Source organism: Bos indicus x Bos taurus, chromosome 19, assembly GCF_003369695.1.
Source record: "Bos indicus x Bos taurus breed Angus x Brahman F1 hybrid chromosome 19, Bos_hybrid_MaternalHap_v2.0, whole genome shotgun sequence".
Lineage (NCBI taxonomy): Eukaryota > Metazoa > Chordata > Mammalia > Artiodactyla > Bovidae > Bos > Bos indicus x Bos taurus.
Window position 1 is genome coordinate 35,267,510 of NC_040094.1, and position 21,841 is coordinate 35,289,350.

Consider the following 21,841-nt stretch of genomic DNA (forward strand, 5'->3'; position numbering starts at 1 on the left):
TCAGCCAGTCCCCGTCCAACACCCCAGGGCTCTTCCTCTCTCTTTTTGGGACCGTGGTCACACTCCTTCCCTGCACAGCAAACTCCATCCTCCGTCCTTGGTTCTGACGGCTTCACCACATTCAGTGGTTTAGGTTATTTCCCAAGAGACTCAGCCTCATCCCAGAATTGCCGCACTGATCTCACCACCCACAGCAAACCTAAGCAAAGGTCCGCATTTATTTTCAGTCCTTTTTGACCTTAGGCTCACCATTCCACTGAAGGTGCCCAGTGTTTAAACCAGAAGAGGCGCCTTCTGAGTTGGGCACTGATGGATGAATAGGAGTCTCCTGAGAAGAGAAAGGGGAAGAGGGGCCATGCGTGTGGAAAGGCTGGGGGCGATTTGGGCATGTGAGATGTCCCCCTGCTGCGGCTGCAGCCCAGGTTTGTTCAGAGGGAAGGGGAGTAACAAAGGATGGGTCTGGAGAGGTGGGGTGGGGAGGAGTAACAGGCAAGGCCCTGGTGGTTGGGCCAGGAGCTTCAGGTCAATAGTGGGTCACAGGGGGCGTCAGAGTTTAGAAACTGTGGTGGAAGGATTGGTAAATGAGTGGGAGTGGTGGCGACCACAAGTTCAGCATTCTTGCTGCTCTGGAGACTCAGTTTTATCATCTGTAAGGTGGGTGCAGGAGGAGGACCCACTCCCAGGGCTGCTGGGGGACGCCCTGGAGTCTGAGAGGGGCCCGTGGCTCACACCCCCTGTCTGGGACATCTCTGCTTCCTGTTTCTCCGTCAGGGGAAGTCTCGGTCTCAGCTTCAAAAGCACAAACACGCTCTCAAAACAAAGGAAGCTGGTCCTCGACTGCGGAGGAAGCAGGAAGCTGCCGGCCCTGCTAGCAGCCCAGCTGCCGGGGCGCGGGGACGGCGGTATGGAGTCTGTGGCCCTGTACAGCTTCCAGGCCACGGAGAGTGACGAGCTGGCCTTCAACAAGGGGGACACGCTCAAGGTAGGGTGGCCGGGGCTGGCCGAGTTGTGCGTATGTGATATGGGGTGGGTGCTTAAAATCAAGGCCTGGATGGCCCTTCTAATAGAGTCTAGTCTCTGGAGGAAGATAGGCCCAGCTTCTCCAGTCATTGGCTACGTGACTCTGGACAAGCCACCTTCTGCCTCGGATTCTCAGTTTTCCCATCTGAGAAATGGGGAGTTAGTTAGTGCTCCCTCCCTTAGGAGCCATTCTGAGAATTCAGCGTAGTGAGTGGCAGGGGCTGATTCAACACCCAGTTTCCCAGGAAAGAAATGAGTTAACTCATTTGAAATGAGTTAAAGAGAGAGAGGCAAAGAGACTGAGACAGAGAGAGGATCTTGGGAATTAAGTACACACACTAACCTATCGGGGATAAAACAACTGTGACTAAGGGTCTAGACGGGCCTCCCCACAGGTGAGATGAGCCTCAATGCTACGCAGTTCCCCTCGTGGAACCTCTGTAAGGAGCACACACCCTCCAGGGCAGAGGGGTTTCCAGGCTCTCTCTCTCAGGAAGTGTCCCTGCTTACATGCCTGCATCTGGAAGCGGAGCTCAGGGCCCTGATTCGGGAGTGTTTGGCACGATTTGGGTGCTGGATTAGCCATCAAGTCCCACTCAGAAAGCTCCCTGGGCCCCAGGCTCCACGCCGGCCCGGTGGGCATGAGACCGGCCATCCTTCCAGTCTGAGCTGGGGCCCCGCTCCGGGCTGCCCCAAGCTTCAGGCCTCAGAAGGGATAGCACCTCCCGTGGGCTGACCGTGTATGGAGCCAGGTCTGAGCTCGGTGGTGTGCTCCAGTGCCCACTTAATCTGCCACGGCCCCATTTTACAGGTGACTAAGTGAGGCCCCCAGGCACCATGACTTGCTCAGTGTGGGGTCAGGTGTGAACCCCTTCACCTGGGCTGGGGTGAGAGGGTGACAGTTCTAAGAAGGGCCACATCATTTTGAGGAAGTCCCCCCTTATCTGTGCTGGGATGCTGGCCCTGGGCCCCCTGGGTAGCCGGCAGGGGGTGGTGACCTGAGGACGTGTGGTTACCTGAGGGTGGGGCAGGCTTGACACCAGGACCAAACAGCCAGTACAGGAGACTCTGAGGTCTAGGACCAGCTCAAAGGCCTTGTTAGCCAATCTGAGAGAGTTTGGGTCTCTAGTTCCAGACTCCAGGGCTTGGGAGAAAGTGGAATCATGAGGAATTTGGAATGGGGTGGGCAGTGCTTTCCCCCTGAGATGCAGGTGATGGACAGTGTGGTGGGGATGGATCTGTGGGGTCCCCCAAGGGAATCACTGTAAAAACTATGACACCCATTTCCCTCCTGGATGCCTGGGCTCTCTACCCACCCAGAGACTGGCCGGGTTCCCACTAACCCTGGCTAGAGCACTGGCATCTTCTGCTGTGTTTGCTTCTAACCCGGGCTCCTGAGGGCAGGGGCATAAACCAGTGCTGGCACAGGGCAGGACCTCAGCAAGACACGGGGTGTCAGAGGAAGGAAGGCGGGATTAAGATGTTAGCCAGGACCCAGGAGGGGACCTCTCGAGGCATGACAGGCCATGGGAAGGGCTGCCTTTTCCTTCCTTCATACAACAAACCCTTGCTGGCCTGTGGAGCATTGTCCTGAGTGCTGAGGCCACAGGCAGTGGACAAAGCCCAATCCCTGTCCTCCCAAACCTGACATTCCAGAGGGTGAGTCATGCCAGGAGGTGACAGATGGATGGAAGCAATCACCCGCGAAGATGGAATGCAGAGGGTGGGAGGGGCAGGGGGACAGCTTTAGACTAGGGGCGGGGGGGGGGGTCTGGGCAGCCTCTCAAAAGAAGTGACACCTCAGCTGAGATCTGAAGGATGAGCGGGACCCAACCATGCAGAGAAGAGGCGGGGGAGGAGAGTGAAGGAGGAGATGCATCCAGCGGGGGTGTGAGTGAGTCTGCAGCGTGGACTCAGCCTAGCTCCATGCTCCGTGGTGGCATAAAATACCACACAGTCCCTAAAAATGCCATCTGGGAAAGGGTCATTTAACAATGCAAAAATGCTCATGAGGCAACGTGAAGTGGCAAAAAGGCAGAATGCAGAGGAATATACACAGAGAGCCAACTCACACGTACTCAGTAGATTTGAGTTTTAGGGATAGGAAACTGACATTCTGCAGGTGAGAAAGGGAAAGCTGAGCCTCTTCTAGGCACCGGATTCGTGCCTAGGAAAAAACACCAGCATGTCCTGAGGAGTTAGTCCTGGGTCCTGGGAGGCGGGCCATCAGCAAGTCCCACTTCCTTGTTCATGCCCCTGCCTTTCCCTGATGGACAGGGATGAACAAGTGGGCCTTCCAGGCCCAGACCTGGCGACAGGGCCCTTCCTCACGGTGGTGCAGGTGCCAGGTCAAATCCTGCCTTGATTTAAGATTTTGATGGATTTTTTTTTTTTTTGCATTAAATTTTAAACAGTCTAATTTTTAGAACAGTTTGAGGTTTACAGAAAAATCGAGAAGGTAGTGCAGAGGGAGTCGCATCTGACACCGCAGGCCCGCTCTCACCCATGCATACCCTCTCCCGTGGTAACATTTTAGAGTATCAACCTGGTTCATTTGTTACATTAATAGACTGATATGGATACATTATCATTAACTACTGACAGCATGAAAATTTTTTGCATTGATTTTGATTTTTTAACATATTCTCTTAAAATACTATTTACGTTGATTCGTGACATCTTCGGAGCTCCGTAAATTTTGCGCTCAAAGTGCTTCCCCCACCTTATGTGGTCTGGAGTCCGATTTCTGTAACTGCAAAAGTTCGACTGCGACATCGCCTGGCAGCCCTGCTCTCCAACTCCCGTCTGGTGACTGAGCACGCAGGGCGTCCATTCGAGCGTGTTTCCAGCGCACCAGCTGTAAGCGCCCAGTGGACATACAGATCCCAGGCCCTGGGAGCTGGCAGGACGCTGTTCTTCCAGTCTTGAGCTCTGCTCTTAGATGACCCTCTGGACAAATAGCCCCAAATGTCACTTCCCTAAAACATAGCCCCCTCCCAGGAGTAGGCTGCTTTGGGTGCACAGTACCCGTCGCTCCTGGCTAGAGGAAAGATGTGGGTGCTGGCTTACCTCCACCTCTTCATCGACAGCCTGGCCCCCAGAACCCAGACTCAGGGAGCCCATGGCCTCAGCACCTCCACGGGGATGGCCGGTGTGCCCCAGGTTGGACACAGCCAGCCCTGAGCTCCCCACCTGCCCCCGCAGCTGTTCCATTGTACCCGGTGGCCACATCTGCCCACCAGCACCCAGGCCCAGAACTTGGGGTGGTCTTGGCTGCTTTCTCTGCATCTCGGAGCCAGCCTGTTAGCAGTTCCCCCTAAACCGTCCCAAATCTGACCACATCTCAGTCACCCCAGTCCAGGGCCCCATCACCGCTCACCTGGGCCCAGTTCCTCACATCCCTCCCTCCAGTCCACAGCCTGGTCTCCACACAACAGCCACAACCCAGAGCCTGACCTTCCCCCAGTGGCCCTCAGTGGTTCCTCTTGTTTGTTTTTGTGAATAATTTTCTTTATTTATTGGCTATGCTGGGTCTTTGTTGCTGTGTGGGCTTTCTCTAGTTGCGGGACCAGGGGCTACTCTCTGGTTGCTGTGCTTGGGCCTCACATTGCTGCAGCTTCCCTGGTTGCTGAGCACAGGCTCTAGGGCGCGTGGGCTTCTGTGCTTACAGCTCGCAGGCTCTAGAGCACAGGCTCAATAGTCGGGGTGCTCTGTGGCATGTGGGATCTTCCTTGATCAGGGATCGAACCTGAGTCTCCTGCATTGGCAGGTGGATTCTTTACCACCGAGCCACAGGGGAAGCCCGCTCGTCTTGGTTTTGAAAATAAAAATCTGAATGGCCTCCTCATTCCCACCAGAGTACAATAACGTCCAGCTCTCTCGCTCCCTGTGTACCTCACGGTCCGGCCCCCACCTCAGCTGCAGTCACACAGTTTTCCTTTCTGCTCCAAGGACAGCTTGCTCCCACCTCAAGGCCTTTACACTGGCTATTCCTTCGGCCATGGACCGACATCCCCACATCCTCTCACGTCCAGCCTTTCCTATAATTTGGGCCTCAGCTCACATGTCAGTCACCTCCTCAGAGATGCCTTTCTTGCCCACTCCCCCACCCCTGTGGACAATCCCCTGCCCCAACCAGGCATCTACATCTTCCTGGTGTATATCTTGCGAGCACTCCCCACTGCATTAAATTATCTTGTTTATTTGTCTGTTTCCTGTTTCTCCCTCTGCCTCTGCCCTCCAAAGCGTGACCTCCTGCTCCCGGCTGTGTCATTGGGCTGGACACAGGGCCTGCCCTGCAGGAGGTGCTCAGTGACCACACTGGCCAGGGGGTAGTGGCACAGGACAGCACCCAGGAGAAGGGGCCAAGGTGGGAGCATCACCAGGGAGGGTTGGCAATTCCTGTGTCTCAGAGGGTCTGGGTGCTTTGAACAATGTTGACGGCAAGACCTCAGCTACCGCAACCCATCAAAACATTTCTGAGTCTTTCCCTGGAGTGGAGATGACAGGAAAACAAACAAAGTTGGGATAGACGAGATGTGTTACAGCCTCATGTCCACACAGGACTTTGTAGGTCACAAAACACCACCACATGCCATGTAGGCTGCATCTATTTTATGGTTGCAGAAACCGAGGCCAAGGCTGCGGAGAGAGTTAGAGGCAGGCAGACTGGTCTAGAGCCCAAGGCTGCCGGGAACCTTCACTGAATCTGTGTCCCATAGGCCCTGATTTTCCCATTAAGCTGGGGTGGGGGGGATTTGTTTTGTGTTGTTTGGTTTTCAGCAAAAGTTTTCCTGAGTCAGCCACCTGCTTCCGGCTGTCCCTGGGGACGCTAGCCTGGCCCAGACAGTGGGGACAGGAAGGAGGGGGCTCGGCGGGCCAGGCGGTCAGACGAGTTGCTGCCCCAGCCCTCATTCCCATGGGGCCTCTGCTTGGGTGGCTCATCTGTGTCTGATTTTTTGTCTCAACCAAGCATCCCCACCGGGTTGGAGCTGATACATGGACCTGCTCTAGGACGGACAGGGAAGACTGCCCTTGGGCAGGGTCCAGAGACAGAATGAAGGGGGACTGGCGTGAAGAGTGAGGGGGTCCTGCTCACCTCCTCTTGGAGCCTGCGTCCTCCTCTGTGAAATAGCTTTTGATGACAGCAGCCCCGGGGGCCGGGGTGAGAAGGGGTGACCCGTGGCGAGCCTGCCCAGCGACAGGGGAGGGAGCCCAGCGTCCCGCCGCCACCCTCAGCAGCTTCCACCCACACTTGGGTTTCAGTTCCCCTCGGGCCACCTGCAGGGCGACACAGAGCCTGTGACCCGAGCCTTGTCTCAGCCCAAATACCTCCCATTTGCTCCCCAGGGTCTGAACTCCCCACCAGACCATCACCCCTGAGTTCAGGTGTGCGGGTTTGTAAATGTGGGTGACCCCAGGTGACCACCACTTGGTGGGGCTCCTCAGACTGCCCCCTCCCCGGGTCAGCGGAGGTGTCGAGTACCATGGGCCCCATGTCCAGGGCCACAGCTCAGGGACTGAGGGGCTTTGGGGTCTGCCCTAACCCCATGGGGTGCTGGGGGTCTGGGTGGCAGCACTTGGATGTCCAGCTCCAGCCCCGTGTGCCCTTGGCAGGGGAAGCTGACACTCCTGGGTGACCAGGAGCCATGTCTCTCCTGCCCACAGATCCTGAATATGGAGGATGACCAGAATTGGTACAAGGCCGAGCTGCGGGGCGCCGAGGGGTTTGTCCCTAAGAACTACATCCGCGTCAAGCCCCACCCGTGAGTAGCTCCCTCACATCCACAGGACCCCCTGCCCCGCTGCCAAATGTCCCCTCCCAGCCTGGCCCAGACGGAGTGACCTGCAAGGCCTCACCCCAGCCTCCCTCCATCCGTCTGGAGCCCCCTGTCTGTACCCTGAGCAGAAGTGGGGGACAGAGATGTGATGACTTGTCCCAAGTGGTGGTAGTCCAGGCCAGTCCAGGCCACAACACCGAGGATCTGGGACACCCGAGAGCACCCGGGCCCTGGAGAGGACGGGGCCTGGGCCCTCAGCGCTGGGCCCAACGGCTGCGGCGTGGCCTCAGGCAGGCCCTGGCTCTCTCTGTTCTTGTTTCTCTGTCTACAGCACAAGGAGGCCCGAGGTTCCACTCATGGGGGGCCCTAGGAGCCTGTGCAGGGGTGGGGGTGAGGGGCCAGGGAGGAGAGGGGCAGGAAGGAGGCAGACCTGAGGGCCCCGCCATTGGAGCAGGAGATGGGAGAGCTGGACACCAGCCAAGCAGAGCTGGGACAGGGCAGAGCAGGAGTCAAGTGTGGGGCCCAGGCATCCCCAGGCCTGGGACCTGCTGGCCCAGGGAAGCCTCTGGTCAGGCTTTCAACATTGAATGCCCTAGTCTCAGCCCTGACACAGGCCTAAGTGGCCAAGAATCTATGAAAAACCAAGTGGATACGTGTGGAGTGAAGGCTGAAGTAGCCTTGAGACACAGTCATTCACTAAACACTGGCTATGGCCCCAGGGACCCGGCCCAGGTGATGCTGGAGACACGTGATGAGATGCTCGGGTCAGAGCAACGTGTCCCAGGGAGAGACAAGAGGTAAAGAAAGTATGACAAGAGAAGGCAGTCAGCATCGAGATAACTAACCAGGGAGGCCTTCTCGGAAGAGGTGACAAACTGAGGTTTTGAAGGATGTGTGTAGGAGTTAGCTGCGTAGTCAGAGAAGGGCATTCCGGGGAGAGGGGCAATGAGAACCCCTGGCTGTGGGCCTGGCAGTGGGGCCTCAGATGCTGGGTGGAGGGTGGGAGGAGCCACGGATGGGTTTCAGCGTGGATGGGGGTCCTGCATCTGATGCGGAGGCAGGTGACAGGGCTGGGCAGGCTAGAGGGGGCAGGCTGGGAGCTGCAACATGTGTGTGGTTGTGGGGTGAAAGGAGAGGGAGGTGCACTGCCAGGGTGGGGCCTGGAGGCTGTTTCCTCTTTATCTGTCTTCGAGTTCTTTCCAAAGCTGCCACCACCTCCGGCTTCCTGTGTTGGGCAAGGCCTCTACCCACCTAGGTCCCCTGTCTGGGCTCCAAGCACTCCTACCCCGCCACAGGTCCTGTAGCCTGGGCTCCCAGCCTGCAAGGGCTGTGTGACCTTGACTTCCGTAAAGGGAGACAGATGGAGAGAACCTGCCAGGGCCACCAGCCAGGGCCAGGTCAGTGAAAGACACAATGGAAGTGGGAGCCTCCAGGTGGAGGCTGTGGCCCAGCGAAGGCTGGGAGCCTAGGAGGTTGGAGGCCACTGAGAAACCCAAGTAGAGGCTTTGGTTTACTCAGAAGGAAAGAAAAGCTGATGGATTTCAGGGCCATGCCCTGTGGGGCACTATGGTGGTTGAAGCCAGTCTCCACCAGGGTGGGTAGCAGCCGTGGAGGGTTCCGTGTCTGATGGCCCTGGGGTCCCTGGGGCTGTCTTTGGCCACTAGTGTCTGGGACAGATCAGGGACCAAGGGCAGATCCCCCACTTAGCTGAGGCCAGGTCCAGGTGCGTTCTGGGCTAACTTCACCCCTGCCCTAGCTCTGAAATAGCAGTGGGGAAAGTCCAGCCAGCAACTGACTCAGCCTTTGGGGCTCCAGTGTGGAACATGGCAGGGCAGGGGTCTCAGGGGGGCCCTGATCACTGCCACCATGCTGCAGCCCAGGGAGCCCGGGGCAGGTGTGATGCAGGCCACCTACTCCCAGGGCCTCTGGGCATCACAGGCAAGGTCCACCGAGGGTCTGACCCAGTCGTGTGGGGGTCTAGGAGTGCACAGTCTGCTGGGCCTGGGAGGTAGAGTAGAAGTTTGCCAGGAGTGTGAGCAGACCAGCTAACAGTGGGGGAGGTGGGGTGCGCATGGCTGAAGGTCGGAGCAGTGGCGGTAAACCCCTGCAGGTGGCGGCACCCTTGTCCTCCCAATGACCCTGCGAGCTAGGTGCTCTCGTCAGCGTCTTGTGGGCCAGGAGACTGTGGCAGAGACGAGTGGCCTGTCCAGGGTCAGAGACGGAGGGAGGTTTGCTTCAGGTGCTGTGGGCCTGGGCTGTGCCCACCAGGATGGAGTTGGGGAAATTTGCCAGGCAAATATTGGCGGGGGGCCTCTGCCCCTCCTTGGGCCTCAGTTTCCACATCAGTAAAATGGGGGCTAAGTGAGGAGTGAGCTGGGTTCTGGGGGTGTCAGGACGGGGAGGCTGGTTTCTCCCATCCTGTCCTTTGAGCTACCGAGGACCAGGAGGGGGCTGGGCACCCTCCTCAAGACTGCGGTTGTGAAAGCCTTTGAGGGTGACGGCCGCCCACACGCGGATGCCTCCTGTGGGGTTTTGTGGGTTCTTCAGAGACACCGGGCTCGGGAAACGCCCACATGGGGCCCCACTGGACCCCTGCTCCCCCCGCGGCAGCACCTGCACGGGTTCCTGCTGGGGGCTTCCCAGAGGAGCTCCGTTCTGGGCACCCCCGAGCCCTGGGCCCTCCGCGTCCCAGCTTAGCCTCTGGCCTGGAGGTTCCTCCGGGACTCCCAGAGACCCAGGCTGAGCTCTCAGAGGCAGCCTGGAGCCCTACCCTTGGCCGCCACCTCCACTGCCTCCACTCCAGGAAAACCCGCTGTGAGATGGGCCCAGGCCTCTCCACCCCCCAGTATGGGGGCAGTTGTGGGCTAGAAGCTCACTTTTGGGGTATGGGCTCCCAGGAGTGGCGTCTAGAACACAATGTCAGGACCAGGATTTTATTTTGGGGTGGAAGATGGGGAGGAGCCTTGGAACTGCTCTTTCTGGCTGGAACCAGGGAGCCAACACCATGAGCTGGGCAGGGTGCCTGTCCTACTCCCCTCAGTCACCACCTGAGACATTGGGGGCCCAACCCGCCCACACCCAGGCCGGGCACATCACTCGGAGGAGCTGCCAGCGCTCACACTTGGCAGGCAGGGGAGGGGTAGGTAGGGCTGCGGGCAGGACCCCGTCTGCCTGCACCTGAGCCCCCGTGCTGGGCTTGCAGGGCTCTCTGTCAACATCCTGACATGACAGGAAATTCCCGCCTCGTATCTGCCGGCTGGGCGCTCAGACTCAGGAAGGGGAGAAGGGAAACAGCTCAGGGAAGGGAGGCTTGGCGGCCTCGGGGCGCCAAGGTCTCACGGTGAGATTCCGGTCACACTGGGCTTTGGTTTCCCCATGTAAACATCAAGAGTGGACTAAAACCCTGGGGCTGGGAAGCCAGCTGGAGGTCACCTGGGCCCTCTGAGGGTAGGCGATTCCCAAAGAGCCAGACTCCGCCAGACTGCCTCGTGCATTTACCAGGAGCCTTCTATATACCTGGTTATGTTTGGTCAGAAGGAAGAGGGACTTGATCGAACCTGTGAGAAAAAGTCCAGGTGGCCTCAGTCTATGCATCTGTGAAATGGGTACAGGGAGAGACCCTTCCTCATCAGAGCAAAGCTACTATTTCTCTTTGGTGGTGGTTTAGTCGCTAAATTGGGTCTGACTGAAAAAAAGACAAATAAATTGTGTTTGACTGTTCACAATCCCATGGATTGTAGCCCACCAGGCTCTCTCTGTCCATGGAATTCTCCAGGCCAAAAATACTGGCGTGGCTTGCCATTTCCTTCTCCAGAGGATCTTTCTCATTCAGGGATTGAATCTGGGTCTCTTTCATTATAGGCAGATTCTTTACCATCTGAGCCAGGGGAAACCCATTTCTCTTTGGTCATCTTTAAAATATTTTTTCACTTTTAAGAAACTACAACAGGAAATGTAAAAGCCCAGGTGGGGGTGGCTGGGTCAGAGTTCACTGAGGTGTGTGTTTGCCTGAGTGTGTGCGCATGTTAGGTCGCTCAGTTGTGTCTGACTCTTTGTGACCCCGTGGACTGTAGCTTGCTAAGCTCTGTCTATGGGATTCTCCAGGCAAGAATACTGGAGTGGGTTGCCATGCCCTCCTCCAGGGGATCTTCCCAACCCGGGGATTGAACCCGAGACTCTTGTGTCTCCTGCATTGGCAGGTGGGTTCTTTACTACTAGTGCCACATGAGAAGCCCCGTGTGTTTGCCTGGTGTGGTGGCAAAGGCTTGTGCTCAGGAGGCAGAATGCTGGGACTAGGCACAGCTCCTGTCTGCCACCATGTGTGACCTTGGGTACATGACTTCTGCCTCTCTGGGCCTCAGGTTGATAGTCTGTAAAGTGGGCGCAGTCGCACCTCCTGTGTCCAGGACTGCTGGGAGGACCTGGCTGTGATGGGTGCCTGGCACCGGGCAGGGTGGCTGGCCCCCCGCCCTCACCTTGCCCTCTCTGCAGGTGGTACTCGGGCCGGATCTCCCGGCAGCTGGCGGAAGAGATTCTGATGAAGCGGAACCACCAGGGAGCCTTCCTGATCCGGGAGAGCGAGAGCTCCCCAGGGGAGTTCTCCGTTTCTGTGAAGTGAGTTCTGACCCGAATATGTGGAGGAGGGTGGGCAAAGACAGGCCCTCGGAGCAAGGAGGGAACAACAGACCCCTGGAAGCAGATGACAGTCTCGGGGTTGGGGGTGAGGCGACTGCAGGGCGTGGCCCTGGACAGTGAGGATTGGAGGTCGACTGGGAGTCCTCCCATGCTGGGCCAAAGGGTCGGCCATTGTTCCACGAGCAGCAAGTCACCAGGGGAAGCTGATATGACAAGGCTGCAGGGGGAGAGCAGCAAGCCCCCCGGGGTGGGTGTCCAGGATGTGCTCTGGACAGGGTCCCCCTTGTGCTATGCAGTCAAGAGGATGGACCCTGGGGCCAGGGTGCTTAGGTTCACATTCCAGCTCGGCCATTTCCTGTCTGTGTGACTTTGGGCAAGTCACTTAACCTCTCTGTACCTGTTTCCTCACGTGTAAAATGAATTATTGCGAGGAGCAAATGAGTCATTCTATCGAGAGCCGTTAGAATAGTGGCTGCCACTGAAGCAGGGTGGCAGCCTCTGGGCAAAGTGGAACCAGAAACCAGAAGTCACAATGGGGCAATGAGGAGTCCAGGTGGAAGGAGGGGCAGGAGCCGGGGAGGGGGTCGGGCCCCGCTCGTCTCTGTCCTGCCTCTTCCGCACCTGGAACAGGGGGATGTGGGAGCAGCAATTCAAGGACTAGTCACTGAGTTATGTGCAGTGTGCCGGGCAGCATCAGGGACTCAGGAAACAACAGGAAAAAACAAAGTTGCTGTCCTTCAGGGTTTGTGTCTTAGTCGGGGAGACAGACCTTGAAACAAACACAGCAGGAGCCAGGTGGCAGGGACGGATGGCCTCAGGTTTGAGCAGAGATCTGCAGCTGCAGTGCAGGCTGTCCGGGGCCCCAGGAGTGAGGACTGGGAGGAGAGCTTCCGCACAGAGGGAACAGCAAATGGAAAGCCCCTGGGGTGACTGGGCAAAGCCAGTGTGGGGAGGGGTGTCAAATCCAGAGAGAATGGCCTGACAGGTCCCTAGCAGGAGGCGGGTTCCCCCAGAGCAATAGGCCTCCACGGAGCATCCCCACTAGGGGAAGGAAGTGGATCCCTTGGGCTACTGAGGAGGAGGATGGCTGGGATCGAGGCAGGCCCTGGAAAGAGCCAGACGGAGCCGCTGGCATTAGCACTGGGATGGGGCTGGAGGGTCAGGGAGGTGGCATGTGCCCGTGAATTGGGGACCATCAACAATAATACCACCTTCAGGGTTGCTGAGGACACTGGGCACATAGCTGGATGGGATGGGTGGGTGGACATGGGCAGCATGGCCTCAGGGTGCTGGATGGCACCAGTCTTCTAGGACTTGGATGTGTCACAGCCAATGGCTGGCTGATTTTCCAATGGATAAACGTACATAGGATGGCTTTGATGGCTTCTGTGGGGAAAAGTCTGATGCGGCACCAGGCTCAGGGGAGGGAAGAGCTCGTGTCTCCCAGCAGGCTGGCCATGAGGCTCCTGTTTGCAGAAATGTGCCCCAAGGGAGGCCTTTCCTGTCTGTTCTATACAGAGCTTGTGGTGGTGTGCAGTTGGCACACTGGAGCCCTGGCAGGTGGGCTTCTCCTTGTCGGGGTCAGGAGAGCTTCTGGGGATGGTGGTCCCACACCAGGGGTCACAGCCCTCACCCGCCCCTCTCCAAGCTTTGTCACCAGCCTTGGCTTTTCTCACTTCCATTTCCCCTGGGAACAGGCTGAGCTCCTGATCCAAGGCAATGGCTCTCCTCCTCTCTGAGCCTCAGGGGTGGTGAGACACCAGTTCTTGGCCCTGAGCGTCTGGAGCCCCCTGGCTCGCCCCTCCTTCCACAGCCCAGACCTTGAGGCCAGTGGGTCCCCGAGGAACAGGAAGTGGCAGTTTTCCCTGTGCTGGCTCCCAGGGCCCAGTATCTCCTGGGAAAGGCGCCCGCCAGGCGGGCTGGTCTGGCCTCGCTCCAGGAATCAGCTCCAGGGTCACCGCAAAGCAGGGCACAGGGGCTTCTTTGGCCACTTCTGCAGCCTGAACTGAGCTCCTACCTGCCTCCCCCTCACCTGAGAGTGGATCCCATGGCCTGAACTTCCGCCGTGGGTGCCCTGGCACCCTGCCCTCTCCTGGAGCCTCCCGGGGCATGCAGACCCGCCACCCCAGGCACGGGGTCAGGCCAGCCAGCTCAACCTGTGGGGTGTGTGTGTGTAGGACAGGGGAGGAGTCCCTTGGGGAGTGAGGGACTGGGGTCTCCACGATGCCTGATGGAGGGAAGTTCGATGGCAGTAGGCACTCCGCAGGCTGGAGGAGATGACATCTGAGCTGGGCCCTGGGGCATGAGTAGGAGTTTGGTGCACAAAGAGGAGAGGGGATGCCAGGCCCAGGGAACAGCAAGTGTGAAGACCCAGAGGTGGGGCAGAGAAGGTGGGCTTGGAGAGTAGTTGTCTGTCCGAGCAGGAGGGGAATGGGCAGTTTTAGGGAGCCAGCACCAGTGCTTTCTGGGAAAGGGGCCTGGAGTGTCCCTCAGAGAAATCCCCGCACACACACTGTCCCCCTTGTTCCACCCCAGGCATCCTGCCCAAGCCCTTTCCCCTAGCTCAGAGCCAGAACCCTGGGTGCCCAGGTTGTGGTGTGTACACAGCACCACCAGGTGGCGCCCTCCAGCCTCAGTTGCATCTCCCAGGGCCAGGATCCTGGGTCCTGCCCCTACTCTGGTCCATCCTCTGTCAGCGGGCCTTTCAGGGCCCTTGGAGGACCACCAGGCAGACCTCAGAGCAGGAAACAGACTCAGGGCATCTGTGGCTAGGAGAGGGGCTTTTGAGGAAGAATATGAGCTGTGTAACCCTGGGCAAGGTACCCTGGTCTGTTTCCTCGTCTGTGAGATGAACATCGATGCAAGGGGCTGAGAATGCTGCCAGCACACAGCAAGTTCTCCCCAAATGTTGGCTTCCCCGGTGGCTCAGTAGTAAAGAATCCACCTGCCAGTGCAGGAGACACAGACTCCATCACTGGGTGGGGAAGATTCCCTGGAGAAGGAAATGGCAACCCACTCCAGTGTTCTTGCCTGGGAAATTCCATCGACAGAGAAGCCTGGTGGGCTACTGTCCGTGGGGTCGCAAAGAGTCAGATATGACTTAGCGACATGAACAACAACAATCCCAAAAGCCAGCTATAGTTGTCATTGCCATGTCAACCCTCCCAGGACCACACAGTGCCTCCTGGCCCCAGCCCCATGGTCCCAGGCTGTTAGAGAAAGGCCAGTGGCCATGTGGGGCTGGGCAGCCCAGCTCTCCTCCTGTGTAACCTCAGCAGATCCCATCCTCCTCGGCTGTAACGTCCTTATCTCCAGTGTGGAGACAGTAGCCAGGACGTTGTGAAGTCCAGTGACCTGACAGCCACCCTTCTGGGTGATGACTACACAGATGCATGTGCAAGAGCGTTTCCGCCTCACTGGCAGGGCTCCCGGGACCTCTGATCCTACACGAGTGGCATCTCCCACAAGCTCCCGCCAAGCCTCATAAAGCTGTCAGAGGTGGGGTTTACGGGCCTTGCTCTGCCTCCTGGAGCGACGGTGGCCACGGCTGGGTGCCCTTTACAAGTTTACAGAGGGCGGTCACCCCCACCCCCACCTCCAGGAGCATGTCTGAGCTGGCGGCCTGAGGGCCAGGGCAGGGGCGCATGGCCTGGCTGTGTTACTTTTGCCCCCACTCTAATACAGGCTGCGGTGGGCTCCTTGGTTGGAAGCAGTTTGTTCCCTAGTGAGACTAGGAAGATGCTTGCTTCTTTTCAGGCTCAGGTGCCTGGGGTCCTAACTGTTTGCTCTGCCCCTCTGGTTGCTGAGCCCCTACTGTGCACCAGGCCCCATGCCCAGTTTCAGGGACTCAGCTGCCATCAATTCAACAAAGCTCCCTGTCCTTTAGGCCCAGGTTCCACTGGAGCAACTGATAATTTTATACATGTATGTATGAGGAGATGTGTATGTATAATTTATTAAACAATTAGTAAATTATATAAAATCTTGGAAGATGAAAAAGGCTCTTGGAAAATGAGGCAGAAAGAATCGGAAGAAGGCATAGTTTTATGCAGGCAAAGACAGGGAGGAAGTGACCTCAGAAGTCTGGTGTGCAAGTGAAGAAACAAAGGCTCAGAAACGTGCAGTAACTTGCCTGAGGTCACACAGCCAGAAACAGCAGATCTAGTGCCCATTGACACCCCCATGACCTGAAAGACCAGGTCTGCCCTTCCGCTCTCCTTCCCTGAGGCTGAAAACCCGGTGTTGGGGGGTTCTCTCTCCACTCCCTTCCCAAGGTCAGTTTGATTCTATCTCACATCTGCTGCAGAACAAGTCATCCACCCCCTCCTTTTTCACAGATGGGAAGACTGAGTGCACAAGGGCCATGCCTTATCAGAAATCACCCAGTAGGCAGTCAGCAACCTGGCCTCCACCAGGCCACCAACCTGGTCTCCAAGCCCTGACTGGGGGGTCCTGGGGATCCTGACACCTTACCCCAGCCTTGTTTATCCACCCTGGGCCACTGTCACCCTGGCTAATGCCGCCACCAGGCCAGAAAAACCTGCTGGGCAGGACCAGCAGCAGCTAGCATTAGGCCTGACTTCATCCTTTAGACTTTTCTGACAGCCCAGGGGCCCGTCCCAGCCCTCACCCCCCTGGGTAGGTGGGCGTGAGGGTCACAAACAGGGACACACACACCCATGGCTGCTCGGAGATGGATGCACATGGCCGGCCTCCCGGAGCAGGGAGAGACACACGCACACATCCAGGTGTGATGGAGAGACACTGGCATGCGCAGGCCTAGACATCAGACACATACATCAGGCTTGGTGCCCTCTCCAGCTCGGGAGGGCTCACCCAGCAGGGCCACCCCTCCTAGCTCTGGGGTCACCTGGACTTAGACTCGGGCCTGGGGAGGTAGGAGACAGGCTGGCCGGGAGAGAAAGTCTGCCCAGGTGCTGGGTCCTCATCCCTGTCACATGGAGGAGGGTCGGTCACTCGTCAGGCCAGGGGCTGGCTCAGAGGAGGGTCACACCTGCTCACAGACACAGCAGACCAGCTGCCCCCAGCCGTGGGCGGGCTCCTCTCCCCTCTGAGCCCTGCTATCCCATCTTGAGCCATGCACAGGCTGAGGACTGGACCACGAGAGCTTCCCAGGTTTGAGAATCCGCCGGTTGTCAGTCTGATGAATTTGAGCAAACTCTGGGAGATAGTGGAGGACAGAGGAGCCTGGCACACTGCAGTCCCCGGGGTCACAGAGAGTTGGACTTGACTTAGCAATTGAACAACAATAAGGTTCTAGAACTGCTGGATCCCTTGCCCCCTCCCAGGTCTCGCCCCTTCCCTGGGTATGATCAGGGAAACACTCCATTCTGGGTGACGTCCGGGTGACTGAAGGTAACCTTCAAACACCAGAGTGTTCAGAACTGTGCTCACTTGGAGCTGAGGTCTCCTCAAAATCCCTACACCCTCCGACCCTCACCCGGAGGACAGCTGCTGAATACACCCCCGGCTCCTCCTCGGAGATGGCACTGAATTAGGGACTCTGCCTCCCCAGCACCACGGCCACAGTCCAGGGGCTGGGAGAACCCCAGGCTCTCCGGGACAGGGCACGAGGGAGTCAAGAACCAAGGCTGCAGCAGGCCGGACAGGAGGGAGGTGCCTGCCCGCCTGCCTGCCCTCCTCCCATCCTGGGACATGGACACACATATCCTACAGCCGACAGCACAGGTGCTTAGTCACCTGGGAACAATGCTTGCTGACGGCACACGAGCGGCTTTGTCTCAGGCCGGGGTGATGGCTCTGCCTGGTCACAGAGCCTCCAGCATTTTCTGGCCTCAGTTCTGCAGGTGGAGCTGGCTGCCCTGAGCGTGGACGTGTGTTAGAGGGGCTGGGAGTACAGCTCAGAGCCAGTGGGGGTTGGGGGTGTCAGCGGGGTCTGGGAATGAAACAGCCAGTGAGCATGGATGCCTGGGCTGCCCCACAGTGTCCCTGACCAGATTCTCTCCCAACTGGGCTATGCCTGGGCCGACTCCTGCCTTCCTGACTTTGGGTATCTGTGAGCAGCGGGTTGCTGGCTGGCTGCACAGGGCTGAGGAAGACAAGGAGTCCCCTGACTCTGACTGAGGGCATCTGAGGCAGCTCACGGAGCTTGGGCCATGATACCCAGGCTTTGAAGCATGAATAAGAGTTTGACTGAAGAAGAATTTGGAAGAAATAATGTAGCAGAGGCCTGGAGGCATGCTTGAAAGTGGAGAGAGAAGCTATGGCGTGGTTGGGATCCTTGCCTTGGGCGGGGCAGGAGGATTCCCCCTCCCCCAGGCCCAGAGACACAGAATGGAAGGTATTTACCTGGGACAAATCTCCATCTTAAATCTCACATCTTACTTTTAACAAGGCAGCACGCCAGGCCTGGGGCTGACAGGTGGAGGAAGTGAGCTCAGACAGGGATAGGCAACTGGGGGATGGACTCCGAGCTCCGGTCCAGGCCCTCGAAGCACTTGGACGGCAGCACTGCAGGAGCTCAGGCTGCCCAGTCATGTGCGGCCCCTCCTGGCATGGGATAGGCTGAGCACAGGGAGGCACCGGCAGGTCCCTCTGCCCTGTGGCCAGTCTGGGAGAGGCAGGCCATCCCTTCAATTGGAAGGTGCTGGGCAGAGGGGTAGGATGCCGTGCAGTTGGGATGCAAGGCTGGGTAAAGGGAGGGAGAAGAGAAAGGGGTACGTTGATCGCATCACAGTGTATTTGAAGAAAATTGAGGCTGGACAGGTCATCAGAGCCAGACCTTGAGATCAAGGTGTTAGGATTTTACCCCGAGGGCTGAGGGCCGTGGGGAGCCATAGAAGGTTCTTAAGGGGGGTGGGGGTGGACAGGAAGCATCCCATAGCCTGAGCCTCTTGCACACTGGCAGGCTTTGGTCTAAGTCAGGATGCTCTTAGGACTCACCCCTCAAGGGACTGTGAGGGCTGAGAGAGGATAAGGTCGGGGAGGGAAAAGAGAGTTAAGGCTGAGGGGACGTTGGAGAAAGGAGGTGCTGTCTGCTCAGCTCTCTCAGAGGAACCATGCAATGTTGCCAACCAATGAGCGTTCACCCAGAAGGGAGGTATTACTATGAGGAAACCGAGGTTCAGAGAAAGTAAGTGATTTGCCTAAGGTCACAGAGCAAGAAAGTGTCCTGATCCAGGGTCCACATCCTTAACTCCACACTCCACGGCCAGGAGATTCCCTGTGCCTTGCACGGAGCCCGTTGGAGGGGACTCAGTCCTCACCCGGAGAGGAAAAGGCCAGGTTCCAGGGGGCAGGGGGAGGGCCCATCCGAGCAGCCCTCTGAGATGGCCTCTCCCCCAGCTACGGGGACCAGGTTCAGCACTTCAAGGTGCTACGCGACCCCTCAGGGAAGTACTACCTGTGGGAGGAGAAGTTCAACTCTCTTAACGAGCTGGTCGCCTTCTACCGGACCACCACCATCGCCAAGAAGCGGCAGGTCTTCCTGCAGGACGAGGAGCCCCTGCCCAAGGTGGGTGGGTTTGGGGGGCGGCAGGAGGAGGGTCTAGCACAGCTTCTCCAGTTCTGTCCTGGGGGTTGTCGTGAAGCAAGAGGAGCTGGGGGGCAGGGGGAGGTGGGAAGGGCGGGTAGAAACTGCTGGGCAAGCAGAGCCTGGCTTATTCTCAGCCAGAAGCTGTGCGTGCACACAGTAGGCGCTCAGTAGTTGTGTGTTGAGTGAGTGAAGGTATGCCACCTGCTGAGCCTCCTGGGAGCCGGCACCTCACAGGTAGGAAGCTGAGGCTCAGGGAGCAACGGGATTCGTCCCAGGCCGCCTGCCGGGTGGGGTCAGCACTAGCTTCTGCTTGCCAGCAGTGGCGTGGGGTTGGGAAGTGGGGCAGGGGGTGCCCGTGGGCCAGGTCCCGGTCTGGTGGAGGGGGTCTAGCCACCCCTTGTTCTCACAATAACAGCAATTTGCCAGCCGGCTCTTTCATCAAGGGGCCCTGGGACCAGATCTCAGTCTCATTAGGGTGATGAAATCAGCCAGTGGGTTTATTAGACCTGACATACTGTTTTCCTTGGGACGGGGTGTCAGCAAGGCCTGGGGCTGGAGGTCAGGACCCTGCACAGCCTAGTGAACTCGGGTTCTGTTGGGGAGGGAGAGGGGGCCGCAGGCTGCTGCTCCAGTCCTGCCTGTTCCTAGGCCCCCCAACCCCTGCTCCTAGCCAGGTGTGATCTTAGGGCCAGTTCCCTCCCCTGGGCCTCAGCTTCCCCTGGGGCCAGTAGGATGAGCCCTGGGAGCTGATAGGAGAGTAAACAGTGTTTTCAGAGGACCCCCTTCCCCGCCTTATGCACCCTCCTCCCATCACCACACTTAGCGCCTGGCCCACTCAGAGCTCAGTCTCAGGGATGGTTCCCCCAGTGGGTCTGCTGCCCAGGCCAGCTCTGCCCTTGGAAAGTGTGAGGGGGCCACGAGGGAGCTGGGGGCTGCCGGAGGGCTCTCCCACACCCACCGCCTGGCTCTGAGGTCACCCACCCTGAGAGGCGACTGCAGAGCAGGCCCGGCCCCTGGGACCCAGGCTGCCTCCTCTGTCCTGGGCAGAGAACCGCTAATTACAGCCTGTCCATGATCCTATCGCCCGCCCAGATGAGATTCTGCAGGCTCGGAGCAGAGTGCCTGGTGGGCAGGCAGGTCCAGGGTGCTGGGTGTGATCATCATGGCACCAGGCTGACGTGCCCGGCGGGGAGCTCTCATCCAGCAGCCATTCGCAGAGGGCAACCAAGTCCCACAGAGGTCAGGGACTTACCCACGGCCGCTGGGGCACAGGTGGGACTAGAGCCCATCCTGAGAGATGGAAGTGTGCAAAGTGACATCCTTTGCCTCAAAGCCTGGCCAAGGGTAACAGCAGCAGACTGCTCATAGCCACACATCACTTTACAATATAAAGGCCTGCTCCCATAGGTCTGGGGCCTGGAGTCAAAAGCTCAGGAGAGAGCCCCCAAGACGCACAGGTATCTAACCAAAGTCCCATGCTGAGGCCCAGGACTTGGTCCCTTGATTGCTGGCCATGTGGTCCCAGCTGGGCTGCCAGGACAGACCCTGTGGAGATGTAGGGTCTGTGCTGCAGATGTGCAGGGAGCGGGCAGCAGAAGGCCCATGGCGGGGTGGGGTGGGGGGATGGCTGTCATCTGAACCTGGACACAGAGCTGGGTTCAATCCCAACTCTGCCTCCTCTTGGGGCTTCCATGGGGACAGCCCAGCGGGGGGCTCCTGAAAGCCCACTGACCGTCTCCTCCCTTGCAGCCGCCCCGGGCCTGTTTCGCCCAGGCCCAGTTTGACTTCTCGGCCCAGGATCCCTCCCAGCTCAGCTTCCGTCGTGGTGACATCATTGAGGTCCTGGAGCGCCTTGACCCCAGCTGGTGGCGGGGCCGGCTCTCTGGGCGGATCGGCTTCTTCCCGCGGAGCTACGTCCAGCCGGTGCACATGTGACTGGAGTGGGCCCAGGGGCTGAGTCAGTGGACCCGCCGTCCACCAGGCACGTGGAGAGAGGACACTGGCACCCCCAATCCAGGGCTTTGGACGGGAGCATGGGCGTCTTGACTGTCTGGCTGGCCTTTGGCGCTTCATGCTAACTGGGATGGGCCCAGCGCCCCGGAACCACTGCCATGTGCAGCGCCCACCGGTCTGGGGGGCTCCACGGCCTCTGCTGGCCTCTGACATCACAGGTTGGCCAGCAGGGCCCGTCCACTCCAAACACCAATGCCCCACCCCAGGAGGGCTGAGGACTCGGGCTCCACCCACTGGGGGCCCAAGCCAAGGAACCACAGGCTGGGCCTGCCTGTCTCTCCATTCAAAGCCCCAAGGGCTGGCTACTGGGAAGGGGGCCAGGGCCCTGTGTACCAGTGACCTGGACTTCTGGACAGACCCTGGTGGAAAACGACTTCTCAGCTGTCCTTCAAAGACTATGGGATCCACAGGCCTCCAACACCCCTGTCCACTGCAGACACTTAGTGAGGAGGGCAGGGTAGAGGCGAGGTCCCGAGGAAGGAGGGGAGGGGTGGGAGGAATGGAGGCAGCTGCTCCTTGCCACTGGCCCCATGGGACAGATGCACTCCAAGGGGGTAGCCCTGGACATGGCCCCCTAGAAGACACAGCTGCACCTGCCGTATTTGTTCAGGCCCAGGTTCTGCCCAGACCAGGACTTCAGGAAGCGGGGGTCACTGCAGACCCGGTGGGGAGCTGGGGCAGGAGCTGGACTTTGAGGCCCAGCAGCATCCAGGATGGGGGCAGCCTTGCTGGGCCTGGCTTAAGGAGAGGCTGGGTGTCTATGGGGATGGCGCTGCCATACGACCCGGGACGCTCAGAGGCCTGAGCTCTGGTGAATTCGCTGCTCATGACCTGGGCCCGTGAACTCAAAATAAATACAGTGAAAGAAGATAAGTAT

General features: G+C 58.5%; 1 protein-coding gene across 1 annotated transcript; it reads left to right on the top strand.

The window, feature by feature from the left end:
* The first annotated feature begins 279 nt into the window (after positions 1-279).
* LOC113877238 (GRB2-related adapter protein) lies at positions 280-21,840 on the top strand. Its single transcript, XM_027517185.1, has 6 exons — positions 280-422; positions 772-982; positions 6,688-6,785; positions 11,292-11,414; positions 18,762-18,930; positions 20,701-21,840. The coding sequence occupies exons 2-6, from the start codon at positions 905-907 to the stop codon at positions 20,884-20,886; spliced, it is 654 nt and encodes a 217-aa protein (XP_027372986.1). The 5' UTR covers positions 280-422; positions 772-904; the 3' UTR covers positions 20,887-21,840.
* Position 21,841: the final 1 nt, after the last annotated feature.

Excerpts from the sequence above, each read along its gene's own strand:
- LOC113877238 (XM_027517185.1), top strand. The coding sequence starts at position 905 with ATGGAGTCTGTGGCCCTGTACAGCTTCCAGGCCACGGAGAGTGACGAG. Across the intron at positions 6,786-11,291 it reads ATCCGCGTCAAGCCCCACCC|GTGGTACTCGGGCCGGATCT; the intron begins GTGAGTAGCTCC and ends CCCTCTCTGCAG. Across the intron at positions 18,931-20,700 it reads ACGAGGAGCCCCTGCCCAAG|CCGCCCCGGGCCTGTTTCGC; the intron begins GTGGGTGGGTTT and ends CCTCCCTTGCAG.